Source organism: Rana temporaria, chromosome 8 (assembly GCF_905171775.1).
Source record: "Rana temporaria chromosome 8, aRanTem1.1, whole genome shotgun sequence".
NCBI lineage: Eukaryota > Metazoa > Chordata > Amphibia > Anura > Ranidae > Rana > Rana temporaria.
Genome location: NC_053496.1, coordinates 12901158 through 12921738, shown reverse-complemented (window position 1 = coordinate 12921738; position 20581 = coordinate 12901158). Strand labels below are relative to the sequence as shown.

Here is a 20581-nt window from a genome sequence, read left to right as displayed (position 1 = left end):
GACAGATAGACTGATAGCAGGTCAAAATCACTGCTTGCAGGGGGGCATGGCTAGCCGGCGAGCTGAATGGACGGCTGACTCTACAGCTCCTGCACTGAACGGAGAACCGACCAGCATACAGCGCTGTTACACGCACCAAAATGCACCACCAGGACCCCCACGCAGCGGGGACCCAGACCGGAACATCCCGGAAACGAAAAGAGTACCGGCCCCTCGGAAACTGACCGACTTTTTCTCCTCAGCATCAGGGGGACGAATCCAAGATGGCGCCCGCGACCGCTCACCGCGCGGCGAACGGGCCTACACTGACCTGCCTGACGAGGATGAGATTCTCGATCGGCCTCACACGACTCCCCAGGATTCCTCCTCTACACCCGGACCTCCATCCACCTCCAACAGTCCTGCAAAGACGCGGATGCGGCTTGACCCCGGAGCGCAGGCCTATGAGGTAAGGCCTGACCAGGACACTCTCCTCATGCTACCACCAGCAACGTCCCCTATTGCGGCCTTCCCCACATCAGACCAGCCTGCGGTAGACACGCAGCTTAAGGACATGCTCATTACGCTGCACAGCTCCATACACAGTGACATATCCACTATGTTTGCGGCATTTAAACTAGAAATGGGTCACTTAGGCAGCAGGATGGGGCACATAGAAGGTCAAATGAGCGCCATGACTGAAACGGTGAATGACTTAGTGGACGCCCATGACCATGTCAGAGAGGAACAACAGTGGGTGCGGGCTAAAATGGCGGACCTCGAAGACAGATCGAGACGCAATAATGTCAAGATTCGCGGTATACCTGAATCGATCGTCCCAGCCGATCTTCATACATATGCCACTAAACTGATTTCCACCTTGCTACCAGATCTCCCTCCGGTGGAGACTATAATAGATCGTATCCATCGCCTACCAAAACCCCCCCATCTGCCTGCAGAAGTCCCTCGTGACACGTTGATGAAAATACATTTCTTCCACGCCAAAGACATGCTCCTGGCCAAAAACAGACGCCTGGATCAACTGCCGCCACCGTACTCCAAACTGCAACTCTTTGCAGACATTTCCCAATATACCAGGCAACAACGTAGGCAGCTGCAAACTATCACCAAGCCGCTCAACAACCACAAGATACCCTACCAATGGGGTTTCCCGACCAAACTATTAGTGACCAAGAATGGAGTGAAACACGCTATCCACACGGTAGAGGAGGGTATTAACTTGCTTAGAAAATGGAAGATCATCCCTGACGGAGAAGCAATGTCCCACAGACCAGGTGCAGAGAAATAAATGCCTCCCATGACAAATCCCCACTTCAGTGGGATCAAGTGACCATGTTTCAGTGCTGTCCCATACCAAAATTTCAGTTAGCACTCCGGTCCAGTGCCTGCTCGTTGCCACTAGTCCACGAACTTTTACCCTCATACACCGCTCAGTGGTTCTACTGGTATACCACTGACCCCTGTTCGTGTTCTGTTGTTCCCCTGCTTCACCACCCCGCTTGTCCCTATTGCATTTGTGCTATCTCGCAATAACTGTTGTCCTTTTCTCCTCCCTACCTATCCTGATCCGGAAAGAGCACCTTTCTACCTCGCAACAGCATCTTCTGAGGCATTCACCCCCGGGATCCTCCGAGCCTGCAGACTCCTCCTGGGACCTACCTCCACGCCAAGCGAACTGTGAGTACAACCTCTACCATATACACACAGCGCTACTTTTCACAATGCCGAAATTCCTATCGCTCAATGCGAAGGGCCTAAACCATCCGGCCAAAAGGGCCTCGCTATGGAAAACAGCCAGAGACTCTGGATGCGATATCCTTTGTGTACAAGAGACACACTTTAAGACCACAGCTGAGCCCAAATGCACAAACAAGGACTTTCCTACCCTATTTAAAGCTTCGGGGCCTGACAAAAAGAATGGCATACTAATGGCCTTCAAGACCTCGGTCTCTCTAGACCTTTACAATACCCTCACCGATCCCGATGGCAGATACTTAGCACTGGACTGCTCCCTTAATGGGGTAAGATATACCATCGTAACTGTGTACGCACCTAACAAAGGGCAAGTCCCTTTCTTATCCAAGCTCATGAAGAAAATAGACCGCTTTAAGCAAGGTCGCCTTGTCATATGCGGGGAATTTAACATTGTCCCTGATAGCTCAATAGATGCTTCGTCCAGACCCAACAGATTATCGTCGCCGATGGGTACATTCCTACGGTCACACGACCTATACGATGTGTGGCGGTGCCACCACACTTCCGAAAGAGACTATTCCTACTTTTCACCATGCCATAACTCCTACACACGCATTGACTACTTTTTGGTGGACAAATGGACCTTGCCCACTGCCTCTGCATCCGAGATAGGAACCATCACGTGGTCCGACCACGCGCCTGTCACCCTGATTACCAGTGACTCTCCATCGACCTCAGTCACGAGGGTTTGGAGAGCTAATTCAGCACTCCTGAACTCACCACTTTACTCAGACCACATCAAGAACAGCCTAGAAGAATTTTTTACATTGAATGCAAAATCCGTTGCCGATAACTCGGTCCTCTGGAATGCCCATAAGGCATTCATACGAGGGATTCTCATCCAGTTAGGAGCTAGGGAGAGGAGGAGGAGATCACAGCGTCTAGACTCCCTGACGACAGAAATCCAGTCACTAGAAGCCCAAAACCAATCTCACCCTGACAATACTCTCAAACACAAACTAGGTCTCCTTAGACAAGAATTGAGGTCCCATCTTTTAGACTCATATCAGAAGGCCCATACCCGCTTCGGAGCCACACATTACTCAACGGGCAACAAAGCCGGTAGGACCATGGCCGCCAGAATCAAAGGGCACTACGCCAAAACCAAAATTGCACATCTCTACCACCCAACCTCCAAACAAAAGGTCATAGACCCCTCGGCCATTGCCGACGCTTTTCGCCAGTACTATGCCACTCTCTATAATTTAAAAGATGACTCATCTGTACCACAACCCTCGCCCCAGGACATTTCCTCGTTTCTAGAGGAGATTAACCTTCCCAGACTATCTAGCGACCAACTCCTAACACTAAATGCCCCGTTTACCCCCCAGGAGATTCTACAAACCATTTCGAAATTACCTTCTAACAAATCCCCGGGCCCTGACGGACTCACCAGTGAATACTATAAAATCTTTGGCCACACGCTGGCACCCTTCCTCTCAAATGTTTGCAATGACGCTGCCTCATCCTCCTCTCTCTCTCCAGAAATGTTATCCGCCTTGATTATCACACTGCCGAAGCCAGGTAAGGAACCCACCCACGCGCAAAATTTTCGCCCTATATCTTTACTCAACATAGACACCAAGATTTATGCCAAACTCATAGCCAACCGGTTAATTGACCTAATGCCCCTACTCATTCATAAGGACCAATCTGGGTTCACAAAAGGGAGACAAACATTTGATGCTACCCGTAGAATTCTCAACATCATACACGATGCAGGATCCACACGAACGCCTTCTCTGCTCCTATCCTTGGACGCAGAGAAGGCGTTTGATAGAGTCCACTGGGACTATATGAGAGCCGCCCTTATTAAATTTGGCTTCCAGGGCCCTATACTGTCGGCCATAATGGCGCTGTATTCTTCCCCCTCGGCACAAGTATACACCTCTGAAATGTTATCACGCCTGTTCCCCATAACCAACGGCACCCGTCAAGGTTGCCCATTGTCTCCGCTCATATTCAACCTAGTTATGGAACCTCTTGCGGAACATGTCAGGGCTCACGCCGCTATAACGGGCTTCCGCTTAGGCACTAAAGACCACAAAATTAATTTATTCGCGGATGATGTGATATTAATGTTGACAGACCCAATATCCTCCCTGGCTTCGGTACAACTGCTGCTACAGAGATTCAGTAATGTTTCTTATTATAAGGTGAATGAACAAAAATCTCATATTCTAGACTTGGGTTTAGATGCAATTACAAGTAACATACTCAGAAACACCTATCCTTACGCATGGGCCGAAAATGGAATAACATACCTGGGAATAACACTCTTTAAATCACTCAAAGATATCTCTAAACATAACTACACTAACATTAAGCATATCCTGATCAAGGAAACTACTGTCCTCTCCAAGCATGAATTCTCATGGGCAGGCCGCCTAGCGGCCTTCAAAATGATGTTACTCCCCAGGCTGCTGTACATTTTCCGCACGCTACCTATACCTCTCTCACGCTCGTATCTCCAATCTATACAATCCATCTTAACACAATTTGTATGGCAGGGGAAAAGACCTTGATGTAGTCACTCCAAACTCATTAAACACAGATCAGTGGGCGGAATGGGGCACGTAGACATTAGGGACTATTACCTAGCTTCCATCCTCTCCCAGATGAGAGACTGGTTCTCCATATCACCTTCTACACTATGGGGAGACATAGAAAACACCAAGACACCGGGACCTAACCTATCTAGATGGTTGTTTAGCATGACCGCAAAGAACACACCATTGACCACCTACTCACCTACCATCCAAGCCTCAGTTAAAGCCTGGAGGATCCTCCACAACACCCACTGGACGAAACATCTGACCAAACCCGTACCCGTCCCCCTAGAGACACTGGAATTACTATCACCTGACCTGACCGTCCCGACCTGGCTTTCAGACTGTGTGGTCTCCACCTCTGACCTTCGCTCCCTTGCGTCCACTACCTCCTTTCTGCAACTACAACAACAGTACAATGCTCCAGCCACAGACTATTATACATACTATAGGCTGCAAAAGTGCCTAACGGCAAACCCTTCCTTAGAATGTTCCTTGCCCATTCATGTTTGGAACTACTTCTTAAACACTCTTAGCAAACCTAGAGGCACATCCATACTGTACTCCACTCTGCAGGACAAGACCCTCTTCCACAAATCCAAACCCCTTTCTGACTGGGAATCTGATGTTCAGACTCACTTTACTGATGAACAGTGGCAGGCGGCTATCAAATCGATCTACAAATACACATCCTGTACCTCCCTGTGGGAGCTCTCCCAAAAAATACTCATGAGATGGTACATGACACCTCACAAAATAGCCAAATTCTATACACACACATCTAACATGTGCTGGAGAGAGTGCACCCTACCTGGCACTCTCTTACATATCTTTTGGACTTGCCCACGCATAAAACAACTTTGGGGGGCAGTAGAGAAAACCATGCGGGAGATCTTTCATTCCCCCATACTCTTATCCTCCCACCTGGCCATCCTTAACCTAACTATCAATGACCTACCACCAAACCATAGACTGGTGACCACGCACATTCTCCTAGCGACAAAGCTACTGATTGCCAGGAAATGGAAAACAAAAGACACTCCCACACTCACGGAAGTGATTAACTTAGTACAAACACACCATACGTATGAAACTGTCTCGGCTCGGGGGAAACCCACTTACTCAAAACTACTTGCCCTGTGGAACCCTTGGACCCTTTGGTACACGACCACATACACCAAATGATACAACTGTGCTCTATACTAAAATCCTTACTGGTGCTCACCTTACCCCTCCCTCTCCCCCCCCCCTCCCCCCCCCTACCCCCCCCCCTTTCTCAGCATGCTCTCTCCCACTCCCTGTCCCCTGCTCCCCTCCCCCTTGTGTTATGCTACAGACACAACACACACTAGGTTCACCCCTAGACCTTCTGCTCGGTTTGGTTTTTGTTAATACCTATACTCCTATTGTTATACCGTATGAAACCGGACGCACCTTTTAGTGTGCACTCAATACTTGGATAATGTCATAGTAGGTACGTTACCACTTTAATGACATGTTTCTCGCTTGTTATTGTATCTGTAATACTGTACTTTGAAATTCCAATAAAAAACTATTTGAATTAAAATCACTGCTTGCACTTAATAGACACAATTAATTATGAGTACAGTGGAACCTCGGTTTAAGAGTAACTTGGTTTGAGAGCGTTTTGATTTGCGAGCAACTTTTTTTTTAAAATTCTGATTCGGTTTGCGAGTGTTGACTTGCAAGACGAGCAGAATTGAAGCTAAATAGGCCTGCAGTACCTAATTTGTCCTGAGGTACGGGGGCGCAGAAGCTGAAAAAAGGGCCGGCAGTACCTCATTTGGCCTGGGGTACATGGGGCGCAGGAGCCAAGAGAAGCCGAACATTGGCCTGCAATACCTCATTTGGCCTGAAGTATGGGGGCTCATGCAACGAGCCGAAGTGTCCTCTGGCTTTTTCGGCCGTTTTCAGCGCTTTCTGGTGCCCCCCCCACCTCTGGCCGCATTCGGTATTGCATCCCATTGAAGTCAATGCAGAACAAATTATTTTAGTTTTCAAGGGCCCAGATTCAGGTAGAATTGCGCTATATTTGCGCGGGCACATGGCAACGATTTTGCCCTGCGCCCACACAAATATTTTGCGCTGCCCTCGATTCACAGAGCTCCGTGAATTGCGAGGGCGCGCCGGCAAAATTGCCCGGCGTAAGCGCGCGCAATGTAAATGATCCCCCCGGGGGCGGGAATCATTTAAATTAGGCGCGCTCCCGCGCCGAGCGTACAGCGCATGCTCCGTCAGGAAACTTTCCCGACATGCATTGCGGCAAATGACGTCGCAAGGACATCATTTGCTTCAAAGTGAACGTGAATGGCGTCCAGCGCCATTCACGAATCACTTACGCAAATGCCGTGAAATTCAAATTTCACGGCGCGGGAGCTGCGGCTATACTTTAGCATTGGCTGCCCCTGCTATTAGAAAGGGCAGCCTTGCGCTAAAGTTGCCGTACGGAAACTCCGTACCTGGCTTGCGCGGGGCCCGCGCAAGTTTGTGAATCAGTTGGTAGTATGCAATTTGCATACTACACGCTGATCACAATGGGAGCGCCCCCTAGCGGCACACGCAAGAATGCAGCCTAAAATCTGCGAGGCATAAGAGCCTTATGCCGCGCAGATTTTAGGCTGCAGTCGGTGTAACGAGGTTCCTGAATCAGGAGCACTCGTTACACCGGAGCAAGTAAGCAATTGCGCCGTGTAACTTATGGTTACACAGGCGCAATTGCTTCTTGAATCTGGGCCAGTGACTTCAATGGGAAAACTCGCTTTGATATGTGAGCAGTGGCGGAACTACCGCCATAGCAACCCACGCGGGCGCTATGGGGCCCGCAGCCGAGTGGGGCCCGGTGAGCAGGGCAAGGCAATGAGGTTTCTTTTTTTTCACTGCCGCCGCCGCCGAGTGTCTAGTGCGGCTCTTTTGTACGGCTTTGCTGAGTGCGGCAGCGGAGGAAAAGAGCGCGCCGCGCTGTGATAAATGTCCCGCCCTCCTCCTAGAGAAGACTAGCTCGTGTGATAGAGCCAGTGAGCTGTCTGTCACACAAGCTGGTCTAGAGGAGGAGGGCGGGACATGTATCAGCGCGCCAGAACCCAGTGGGGGAGCATCGTGACAGATGACCGCCGTGAGACGTGAGTAACAGCACAGGCTGAGTGAGGGGGACCTGATGTTTTTTTCATGATAATGATGGAGGGAGGGGGGTGGGGGGGCTGGCTTGGCTTGCAATTTTTTTTTAATGATGATGGGGATGGGGGGGGGTCTGGCTTGCAAGCATACGATTTCACTCCCTGAACAAGGGCGCCCGAAATGTCCCTGCTACCAGCTGCTTGTGATGACCTTACACACAGCCCTAATGCTGTGATGCCACCTACTGTCTGCTGTCATCATCATGCTTCTCGTCATCCCCCTGCTCCTGGCATCCCAGTGGGATGCCAGGAACAGGGGGGTGACGAGGAGCACGATGATCCCACCATCCTACTTCTGAGGCTGTCATACATGTTATCACCCCTGTCATCTCCATCCTCCCTGTCTTCTTCCTGCCACCCACCCTTGTCAGCTTCCTACCACCCACACTTGTCAGCTCCCTACCACCCACCCCTGTCATCTCCATCCTCCCCGTCACCTCCCTACCACCCACCCCTGTCATCTCCATCCTCCCCGTCACCTCCCTACCACCCACCCCTGTCATCTCCATCCTCCCCGTCACCTCCCTACCACCCACCCCTGTCATCTCCATCCTCCCCGTCACCTCCCTACCACCCACCCCTGTCATCTCCATCCTCCCTGTCTTCTTCCTGCCACCCACCCTTGTCATCTCCATCCTCCCCGTCACCTCCCTACCACCCACCCCTGTCACCTCCATCCTCCCCGTCACCTCCCTACCACCCACCCCTGTCATCTCCATCCTCCCTGTCTTCTTCCTGCCACCCACCCTTGTCAGCTTCCTACCACCCACACTTGTCAGCTCCCTACCACCCACCCCTGTCATCTCCATCCTCCCCGTCACCTCCCTACCACCCACCCCTGTCATCTCCATCCTCCCCGTCACCTCCCTACCACCCACCCCTGTCATCTCCATCCTCCCCGTCACCTCCCTACCACCCACCCCTGTCATCTCCATCCTCCCTGTCTTCTTCCTGCCACCCACCCTTGTCATCTCCATCCTCCCCGTCACCTCCCTACCACCCACCCCTGTCATCTCCATCCTCCCCGTCACCTCCCTACCACCCACCCCTGTCATCTCCATCCTCCCTGTCTTCTTCCTGCCACCCACCCTTGTCAGCTTCCTACCACCCACACTTGTCAGCTCCCTACCACCCACCCCTGTCATCTCCATCCTCCCCATCACCTCCCTACCACCCACCCCTGTCATCTCCATCCTCCCCGTCACCTCCCTACCACCCACCCCTGTCATCTCCATCCTCCCCGTCACCTCCCTACCACCCACCCCTGTCATCTCCATCCTCCCTGTCTTCTTCCTGCCACCCACCCTTGTCATCTCCATCCTCCCCGTCACCTCCCTACCACCCACCCCTGTCATCTCCATCCTCCCCGTCACCTCCCTACCACCCACCCCTGTCATCTCCATCCTCCCTGTCTTCTTCCTGCCACCCACACTTGTCGGCTCCCTACCACCCACCCCTGTCATCTCCATCCTCCCCGTCACCTCCCTACCACCCACCCCTGTCATCTCCATCCTCCCCGTCACCTCCCTACCACCCACCCCTGTCATCTCCATCCTCCCTGTCTTCTTCCTGCCACCCACCCTTGTGAGCTTCCTACCACCCACACTTGTCAGCTCCCTACCACCCACCCCTGTCATCTCCATCTTCCCCGTCACCTCCCTACCACCCACCCCTGTCATCTCCATCCTCCCTGTCACCTCCCTACCACCCACCCCTGTCATCTCCATCCTCCCCGTCACCTCCCTACCACCCACCCCTGTCATCTCCATCCTCCCTGTCTTCTTCCTGCCACCCACCCTTGTCAGCTTCCTACCACCCACACTTGTCAGCTCCCTACCACCCACCCCTGTCATCTCCATCCTCCCCGTCACCTCCCTACCACCCACCCCTGTCATCTCCATCCTCCCTGTCACCTCCCTACCACCCACCCCTGTCATCTTCCTACCACCCCCTGTAATCTTCATACCACCCCACCCCCTTAAATTTACTGGTGCACATTACATATGATGGATGCAGGGACATTTTCTTTGGGGGGGGACGCACATAGCTGGTCTTGCCTAGGGCGCCAAATTGCCTAGCACCGGCCCTGCCTGCACTGAGGGGCAAATTTCCGCCAGCCCGCTCCACTGTGAGACAAATTGTTGCCAGCCCGTTCTGCCCGCTCCGCGCTCCACTGTGAGGCAAATTGACGCCCACGTGCCAGCCAGCCCGCTCCACCTGTTCTGCCAGCACGCTCCATTCACCTGGGCGTTGCGGGCAGAACAGGAGAACAGTCAGCGGGTGAGCGGGCTTGCTTGCCAATCAGCGGGCGGGGGAGCAGAGAGATGACATCATCTGCATCATTGCAGATCTGTCCCCACTGTGCGGGCAGCAGAGAGATTACATTATCTCTCTGCTGCCTGCCTTTACTCTGGGACACAGCAAGTGGCAATCCGCAATGTGTGGCAGGTGATGTGGCAAGTGACAATCTGCTACGTGTGGCAGGTGACGTTGTGGCAAGTGACAATGTGTGACAGGTGGCGTTGTGGCAAGTGACAATCTGCATTGTGTGGCAGGTGGCAAGTGACAATCCTCAATGTGTGACATCGTGGCAAGTAACAATCTGCAATGTGTGGCAGGTGGCAAGTGACAATCCTCAATGTGTGACATCGTGGCAAGTAACAATCTGCAATGTGTGGCAGGTGACAACCCGCATCTGGTGACGCGGCAAGTGACAATCCGCATCTGAAGGCAGGTGACGTTGGCAAGTGACACGCTCGGGGCTCCTACTGATTCTGCAATATGGTGAGTTGAACTATTTTATATAACAATGTAATAATAGAAATTATGCACTTCAAGCATTTTTATTATTATTATTTTTTTTTACTAGTAATGGCAGTGATCTGTTTTTTTTTTGTGAGACTGCGACATTGCGGTGGACAGGTCAGAAACTTTTGACACATTTTTGGGACCATTCACATTTATACAGCGATCTGTGCTATTAAAATGCACTGATTAATGTGTAAATGTCACTGTCAGGGAAGGGATTAAATGTGTTCCCTGGGAGGTGTTTCTAACTGGGGGGGGTGGGACTGACTGGAGGAGGAGAGAGATCTCTGTTCCTAATCACTAGGATAGAGCCATGACAGGTCCTCTTTATACTCCTACATACATGTATAGAGCCATGACAGGTCCTCATTATACTTCTATATACACGTATAATGCCATGACAGGTCCTCTTTATACTCCTACATACATGTATAGAGCCATGACAGGTCCTCATTATACTTCTATATACACGTATAATGCCATGACAGGTCCTCTTTATACTCCTATACAAGTATAGAGCAATGACAGGTCCTCTTTATACTCCTATACATGTATAGAGCCATGACAGGTCCTCTTTAGTTATAATGATATCAAATAAAGGATGTGGGGCATTTTGGTGGGCGTGATTTTTTTTTCAGGGGGGGGGCCCATACAACATTTTGCTATGGGGCCCTGTGATATCTAGTTACGCCCCTGTATGTGAGTACTTTGGATTGTGAGCATTCTCCTGGAACGGATTATGCACGTAATCTGAGGTTCAACTGTAGATTGTAGAGCTGAATAGTTTGTGTCCTTTATACCCTGCCTGGAGTTCAGCTTTAAAACCCCTTTTAGAATTTTTTTTTTATTTTTTAATATCTTTGTTGCATTGGGAAGATTTCCTTTAATTTCCTTTGCTGTAGAAATAACAGGTAATAAAAGGATATCACTAAAAAAGAACCTCTTAACCGCTTGCCGACCGACGCAAGCCGATATACGTTGGAGGAAAGGCACAGGCAGGCAAATGGGCGTATGTTTAAATTTGACGCCCAGCCTTGTGAGTGCGCCCGCAGATCCCGGGAACTCGATGTTCCCGGGCGGCCGGCGATCGCGGTTGGCAAAGGCAGAACAGGGGGTTGCCTTTGTAAACAAGCCATTTCCCTGTTCTGCTTAGTGACATGTCAGGGATCTACTGTTCCCTGTGATCGGGAACAGTGATCAGTGATGTGTCACTGGTAGCTCCTCTCCCTAACAGTTAGAATCACTCCCCAGGACACACTTAACCCCTTCAGCGCCACCTAGTGGTCAACCCCTTCCCTGCCAGTGTCATTTTGTACAGTAATCATTGCATTTTTATAGCACTGATCGCTGTAAAAATGACAATGGTCCAAAAAATTTGTCAAAAGTGTCCGCCATAAAGTCGTAGCCATAATAAAAATCGCTGATCGCCGCCATCACTATTAAAAAATAAACAAATAATAAAAATGCCATAAAACTATCCCCTATTTTGTAGATGCTATGGGCCAGATTCACAGAGCAAGTACGCCGGCGTATCTACTGATACGTGAATAAATGTAGCGCCTAATAAATGAAGAAAAGAAACCTTAAAAAAGGATCTCTAAAAAGGAAGAAAGAAAGAAGTATTCCAATGGTGGATATTCTTTCATCCACTCAGAGAATATGTAAAGTGCACAACCATGTGAGGTGAGTCTTTAAACCCTGTATATAGTGGTGAGTAAATAATTAAGCTGAGTGTTTAATGTGAGCACCAGGTTATAATATTTAATCCAGTGATCCGGGACTGAAAGCCTTCCCTGAACAAAGGGAGGGCAATAATATAAATGTCCCAAAAAATTTGCACTAGTGGTAACAATCAAGTGATAAGTGAATGCATCAGCTGTTAGCCGACAAGGATAAAAGTGAATAAAGAAAAAAACTCTTATCCACCAGAGTGATGATGTAATAACATATACAGTCCTAAGCTTACATGACACTCGTGCAACTTATTTGGAAGTTCAGAATATAGCAATTCTTTACCCAAAAAAATTATATATACACTGATCTGGGTTCAAACAATTGTAATGAACAGAGTCTTTGTAAAAACAAGTCCAGTGTAGACAAATCAAAAGTGTCTGTATGGCTGACATACACACAGCAAAGGTCCTTGTGAGTGATGTATAGTGAATGTATATAAAAAAATTCTTCCAATGTGAGATAGAGCAGATATCTTCAACCCGGCAACTTATCAAGAGATATTTCGATAAATAGAATAGGTGGGTACTCTTACCAGAGCAGTTGGACCCTCTACTCACCGTATGGTGGGAGGGTCGTCAAGGCTTGTACAGACCGATTGTCTGAATCCAGAAAGTGGTCACTTCTATATTCAAGGATGACTTGGTTGTTCAGAGATATCATGCCAGACTTCTCACTATCAGCAATGGCTCAAAACACATGCGGAAGAAAAAAATATAGAGGTGCTCCTCATGGTGTAAAACTATTATATTTAATAGTATAAAAATTCCAAAATTCAAATAAAATCATAAAAGAGGCTGACACAGCCACACATGATGAAAAAACAGCACACCAGAAAAATCGATCACACACAAAAATGCAAAAAAACAATATTCCAATATTGGAATATTCCAATATTCCAATGTTGTGACGAAACCCTACCGGTTTCGTCACAACAAGGACTTCAACTGGGAGATACCCCAGTTGAAGTCCTTGTTGTGACGAAACCGGTAGGGTGACCGTTCCAAACGTACCTCCGCTGCATTTTACATACTATTGAATTACTCCCTTACCTATCCAAAGGTGGGAGTTTGCTGCTATATCATTTTTTTGGAATATTGTTTTTTTGCATTTTTGTGTGTGATCGATTTTTCTGGTGTGCTGTTTTTTCATCATGTGTGGCTGTGTCAGCCTCTTTTATGATTTTATTTGAATTTTGGAATTTTTATACTATTAAATATAATAGTTTTACACCATGAGGAGCACCTCTATATTTTTTTCTTCCGCATGTGTTTTGAGCCATTGCTGATAGTGAGAAGTCTGGCATGATATCTCTGAACAACCAAGTCATCCTTGAATATAGAAGTGACCACTTTCTGGATTCAGACAATCGGTCTGTACAAGCCTTGACGACCCTCCCACCGTACGGTGAGTAGAGGGTCCAACTGCTCTGGTAAGAGTACCCACCTATTCTATTTATCAAAATATCTCTTGATAAGTTGCCGGGTTGAAGATATCTGCTCTATCTCACATTGGAAGAATTTTTTTATATACATTCACTATACATCACTCACAAGGACCTTTGCTGTGTGTATGTCAGCCATACAGACACTTTTGATTTGTCTACACTGGACTTGTTTTTACAAAGACTCTGTTCATTACAATTGTTTGAACCCAGATCAGTGTATATATAATTTTTTTGGGTAAAGAATTGCTATATTCTGAACTTCCAAATAAGTTGCACGAGTGTCATGTAAGCTTAGGACTGTATATGTTATTACATCATCACTCTGGTGGATAAGAGTTTTTTTCTTTATTCACTTTTATCCTTGTCGGCTAACAGCTGATGCATTCACTTATCACTTGATTGTTACCACTAGTGCAAATTTTTTGGGACATTTATATTATTGCCCTCCCTTTGTTCAGGGAAGGCTTTCAGTCCCGGATCACTGGATTAAATATTATAACCTGGTGCTCACATTAAACACTCAGCTTAATTATTTACTCACCACTATATACAGGGTTTAAAGACTCACCTCACATGGTTGTGCACTTTACATATTCTCTGAGTGGATGAAAGAATATCCACCATTGGAATACTTCTTTCTTTCTTCCTTTTTAGAGATCCTTTTTTAAGGTTTCTTTTCTTCATTTATTAGGCGCTACATTTATTCACATATTTTTCACAAACCATCCTTTTGTTATGCTGGCAGCCTAGATCTACTCTTGTTTGCGCAATATTATATATACTTTTAGTATCTACTGATACGCCGGCGTACTTTCAAATTTCCCGCGTCGTATCTTTAGTTTGAATCCTCAAACCAAGATACGACGGCTTCTGGGTTTGATCCGACAGGCATACGGCTTCGTACGCCTTCGGATCTTAGATGCAATACTTCGGCGCCCGCTGGGTGGAGTTTGCGTCGTTTTCCGCATCGGGTATGCAAATTAGCGATTTACGACGATCCACGAACGTACGCGCGGCCGTCGCATTTTCTAACGTCGTCTGCAGTCGGCTTTTTCCGGCGTATAGTTAAAGCCGGTATTTTGCGGCATATAGATAGACTTGCCATGTTAAGTATGGCCATCGTTCCTGCGTCGAAATTTGATTTTTTTTTTTTGCGTAAGTCGTCCGTGAATAGGAATGGACGTAACTCATGTCTAAATTAAAAAAATGACTTCCTAGCGACGTCATTTAGCGCATTGCATGGTGGGAAATTTCAGAACGATGCATGCGCAGTTCATTCGGCGCGGGGACGCGCTTCATTTAAATGAATCGCGCCCCCTACCCGCCGATTTGAATTCCGCCGCCAGAAATACACTACGCCGCCGTAACTTAAGGCGCAAATTCTTTGACGATTCGAAGATCCACCAGGTAAGGTACGGCGGCGTAGCGTATCTCTGATACGCTGCGCCCATCTAATTATCTGTGGATCTGGCCCTATAAATTTTGCGCAAACCAATCAATATACGGTTATTGCTTTTTTTTTTTTTACCAAAAATATGTAGAAGAATACATATCGTCCTAAACTGAAAAAAAAAATTGCTTTAAAAAAAAAAAAAAAAAATCGGGGATATTTTTTTATAGCAAAAAGTACAAAATATAGCATTTTTTTCAAAATTGTCGCTCTATTTTTGTTTATAGCGCAAAAAACAAAAAGCGCAGAGGTGATCAAATACCACCAAAAGAAAGCTCTATTTGTGAGGAAAAAAAGGACGTAAATTTTGTTTGGGAGCCACGTCGCACGACCGCGCAATTGTCAGTTAAAGCGACGCAGTGCCGAATCGCAAAAAGTGGCCTGGACTTTGGCAGCCAAATGGTTTGGGGCTTAAGTGGTTAAAAAAAATGCACGCATGCTTACATTTACCTAGAATGTGCTATACTCACGGCAACTGGTAGGTGGACTTTATTGTAGCTCGAGCCTATGAATGTACGATCCAGCCGGATGACAGCGAGCCTGTTGGTGATCTGCATGTAGCAGGAACTAGGATACACATCACCTGTGAAAAAAGAGTCCATGTTTGTGAATGAGCTCTCAGGGCTGACTGTGTATGCTGTTATTCACTTGTATTCTCTCCCCCATCACACAGAATTGTCAGGCAGCTCAGTATTTGGTCGCAAGGTCCCTATGGAGGCTGACAAATAACATATGAGGCTGCCGTCATCTTCACCCTCTAGTCAGGGACGTACTGACAACTCATGGGGCCCCCGGACAATAGGAGATTTGGGGGCCCCCAGGCAACAGCTTATGGGGCCACACAGTATATATACACACACACACACACACACACACACATACAGTGTACATACACAGTATACACACACAGACAAACAATATACACAAACCGTATACACACACACATATATAGTATACATACACAGTATACACACACACACACATACTATCCCTGGTTTTATTGAGCCTGGCAACCCTGATGGGGCCCCCTAGTGGCATGGGGCCCTCGGGCAGTGCCCGAGAGCCTCAATGGTCAGTCTGCCCCTGCCTGAGGGTAACCATGAACATGGCAAGATGAGCCCAGCTGAATGCATGCATGCAGTGGCGTAGCATGGGGGGGGCAGGGGGCCGGTTGCCCAGGGCGCAAAATTTAGAGGGGCGCAGCGGCAGACAGCAGGTTACCTGCAGCTCTTCTCCTGCCCTGGGCAGTCTAGGAGACTGTGAGCTCTTCCGTTTCGCTATGAAAAAAAAGTTGCGATGCTGTCCCGGCTTAGGCTCCATCAGTGACACTGACACAGCAGTGAGTAAATGTACACTGAAGACCAGCCATGGTGATCCCCGGGATTGTGACCATGCGGAGACTGGGGGGGGGGCAGGTCAGTAAAGGAATCAGGTATGTCAGTGTAGTGGTCAGTATAGAAATCAGGTAGGTCAGTTTAGTGGTCAGTGTGTGAATCAGGTAGTTTAGTATAGTGATCAGGTAGGTCAGTGTAGTGGTCAGTATAGAAATCAGGTATGTCAGTGTAGTGGTCAGTATAGCAATCAGATAGGTCAGTTTAGTGGTCAGTGTAGAAATCAGGTAGTTTAGTATAGTGATCAGGTAGGTCAGTGTAGTGGTCAGTATAGAAATCAGGTATGTCAGTGTAGTGGTCAGTATAGCAATCAGATAGGTCAGTTTAGTGGTCAGTGTAGGAATCAGGTAGTTTAGTATAGTGATCAGGTAGGTCGGTGTAGGAATCAGGTTGGTCAGTACTACTGTAATAGTGGAAGAGGCTCAGAGAGTGCTAAAAATCTGTGGGTTAGGGGGCGCAAATCTCTTGCACTGACAACCCACGCTACGCCACTGCATGCATGTAGGGAGTAATCTGGCATGTGCAAAACATACTGTATAATAAGAAGTGAAGCAATCCAAGCAAAAGGAGAGGCCGTACAGTCCAGGTAGGTGTATGCAAGCACATGAAATACATCAGAAGTCCTGGTATTGGGGCAATGTTCGTTGAGTGTGGATGGAGTCTCCCCGGCATATCATACATAACCTAACATGTGTTTATGCAGGGCCGTCTTTAAGGCAGGGCAAAAGGGGCCCTGTCATTGTTGTGGGGCCCAAAGCAGCAGCCTCATACTTGCCAACTATCCCAGTTTAAATTCCCTTGTCCCTTGAAGTTTTAGTCCTTTGCTGTGTCCTGATATCTCAGTGTGAAGTGCTGATACTAATGCTGCCCAACTCTGCCCTATTGTGTACAGATGACTCACCTACCGACCCTGGGCTAGATTCAGATACAAATGCCTATCTTTAGGCGGGCGTAGCGTATCTCATATACGCTACGCCGCCGTAACTTTGACAGGCAAGTCCCGTATTCAGAAGGAACTTGCGCCCAAAGTTACGGCGGCGTAGCGTATATGGGCCGTCGTAAGCCTGCCTAATTCAAAATAGGCTGGAAGGGGGCGTGTTGTATGCAAAATAGTTGTGACCCCACGTAATTGACGCTTTTAACGAACGGCGCATGCGCCGTCCGTGAAAGTATCCTAGTGCGTATGCTCGAAATCACGCCGCAAATAGTCAATGCTTTCGACGTGAACGTAACTTACGCACAGCCCTATTCACGTACAACTTACGCAAACGATGTAAACGACGCAAAATTTGACGCTGTCCCGACGTCCATACTTAACATTGGCTACGCCTCATATAGCAGGGGTAACTTTAGGCCGGAAAAAGCCTTACGTAAACGACTTAAAAAAATGCGCCGGGCGCACCTACATTTCTGAATCGGCGTATCTAGATCATTTGCATATTCTACGCGGAAATCAATGGAAGCGCCACCTATCGGCCAGCGTAAATATGCACCCTAACATACGACGGCGTAGGAGACTTACGCCGGTCGTATCTTAGCAACATGTAAGCGTATCTCAATTTGAGCATACGCTTAAAGATACGACGGCGCGGATTCGGACTTACGAGGGCGTATCTACTGATACGCCCGTCGTAAGTCTTTCTGAATCTAGCCCCCTGTGTTTACATGTAAATAACCATCATTCATATGTAAATAATGGGATCATTCATATGTAAATAATGGAGGCATGCATATGTAAATAACGGGATCATTCATATGTAAATAGCGGAGGCATGCAGAATTCATATGTAAATAACAGGACCATTCATATGTAAATGACGTGAGCATTCATATGTAAATAACATGATCATTCATATGTAAATAGTAGGATCATTCATATGTAAATAGTGGGATCATTCATATGTAAATACTGGGATCATTCATATGTAAATACCGGGATCATTCATATGTAAATACCGGGATCATTCATATGTAAATACTGGGATCATTCATATGTAAATAGCTGGATCATTCATATGTAAATAGCGGGATCATTCATATGTAAATAACAGGATCATTCATATGTAAATAGTTGAGGCCAGCTGCATTCATATGTAATGAAGGTGGCATTCATATGCATATCATGCCCCTCTGCAGTCAAGAGATGATGTGTTGTAACCTTTAGCAACCAATCAGTGAGCAGTATTACTGTACAGTAATCTCTAGCAACCAACCAACAAGAAGAAATCATGTTCTGTAACCTCTAGTGACTAATCAGTGAGCTGTAATGTGTGCTGTAACCTCTAGCAACCAGTCAGCAAGTGGTAATGATGTGCTGTAACCTCTGGCAACCAATCACAATCACTGCCTGATCTGATACAGTAAACAGATTTTAAGTCTAGCTGATATTTATTGTATGGCCTCGTACACACGACCGAAACATGTCTGCTGAAACTGGTCCACATCACCACGCTGTCTGTCCGCGCGGATTTGGGTTTGATGGTGTGTACAACCATCAGACCGAAATCTCTGAGCGGACATGTCCAAAGAAAACGGTCCGGCGGACCGTTTTCATCGGACAGTCCGCTCGTCTGTACGGGGCTTTAGTCTCAGGCCTCGTACACACGACAGAGATTCTCGGCAGAATTCGCCGAGAAACTCGGTCAAAACCCGGATTCTGCCGAGAATCTCTGTCGTCTGTACAGTTTTGGCTCGATGGAGCCGCCGAGGAACTCGACGAGAAAATAGAGAACATGTTCTCTATTTTCTCGTTGTCCTCGTTCTTCTATGGGAGAAGCCGGCCCGCCGAGCTCCTCGGCGGCTTCATCCCAAAACTCGACGAGGAACTCGACGTGCCAAGCACGTCGAGTTCCTCTGTCGTGTGTACGGGGCCTCAGAGCAGGTGGAGAGCAAAATTGCATTGGAGGGGGGCCCCAAATTTTTTTTTGCCCAGGGTCCAATCAGAATTATAGACAGCCCTGTTTCTGCAACACGTACATTAGGGCTACAGTCCATCAACTAGCATTTTTAGTAGGCGGTCGTGCCCATTCTTTTATCTCTATTGTGTAGATTTACTTTAATTTGGAACAAAAGAGGTAGACCTTACCTGTCCCGTCTTCTTTCATTGTAATGTCACACGTCATGTAATTTGAAAGTCCAGAAAATGGTAAGTTAAATTTAGCCAAGTCCATCCATCCACTGAACTTGCCGTCCTCGTCCAGCTGCAAGGACAAAGTAGACATTTTAGTCTTTGAGAGCCAGATTCAGATAGGTGAGTGGATCTTTAGATCTCATTTACGTTACGCCTCCGCAAGTTTTTGAGGCAAGTGCTTTATTCAGAAAGCACTTGCCTGTAAACTTGCGGCGGCGTATCATAAATCCCCCGGCGGAATTCAAATTCCGCGGGTAGGGGGCGTGTAAAATTTAAATCAGGCGCATCCCCGCGCCGAACGAACTGCGCATGCGCCATCCGTAAAATTTCCCAGCGTGCATTGCTCCAAATGACGTCGCAAGGACGTCATTGGTTTCGTCGTGAGCGTAACTTACGCCCAGCCCTTTTCTGAATCGACTTACGCAAACGACGTAAAATTTCAAAATTCGACGCGGGAACGACGGCCATACTTAACATAGGATACACCTTCACATAGCAGGGGTAACTTTACGACGGAAAAAGCCGAACGCAAACGACGTAAAAAAAATGCGCCGGGCGGTCGCTCGATTCTGAATCGGAGGAAATCCGAATTTGCATATTCGTCGCGTAAAAAAAAACGAAACGCCACCTAGCGGCCGGCCTGGAATTGCAGCCTAAGATCCGACGGTGTAAGACACTTACACCTGGCGGATCTTAGGAATATCTATGCGTAACTGATTCTCTGAATCAGTCGCATAGATACGACCGGCAGAACTCGGAGATACACCGTCGTATCTCTTTCTGAATCTGGCCCTTAGGCCCAGATTCACGTAGATCAGCGGATCTATAGATCCGCTCGTTCTACGTGAATTAAGATCCGCTCCCGCAAGTTTAGGAGGCAAGTGGCTAATTCACAAACCACTTACCTCCAAACTTGCGACGGCGGATCCTAAATCCCCCAGCGGAATTCAAATTCCGTGGCTAGGGGAGTGTCATATTTAAATCAGGCGCGCTCCCGCGCCGATTTAAATACGCATGCGTCGTCCGGGGAATTTCCCGGCGTGCATTGCTCCCACTGACGTCAATAGGACGTCAGTGGTTTCGATGCGTACGCAAACTACGTAGTTCCGTATTCGAGAACGACTTA

General features: G+C 47.8%; 1 protein-coding gene across 2 annotated transcripts in view; it reads right to left on the bottom strand.

The window, feature by feature from the left end:
- LOC120946684 (ovostatin homolog) overlaps window positions 1-20581 on the bottom strand; it is a 217593-nt gene that overhangs the window by 154073 nt on the left and 42939 nt on the right. For both annotated transcript variants that reach the window (XM_040361310.1, XM_040361311.1), the window contains 2 exons: window positions 19411-19525; window positions 15405-15517 (listed from right to left, as the gene is read on the bottom strand). In XM_040361310.1, coding sequence (XP_040217244.1) covers window positions 15405-15517; window positions 19411-19525 — 228 coding nt within the window. The remainder of the gene's footprint in view (window positions 1-15404; window positions 15518-19410; window positions 19526-20581) is intronic.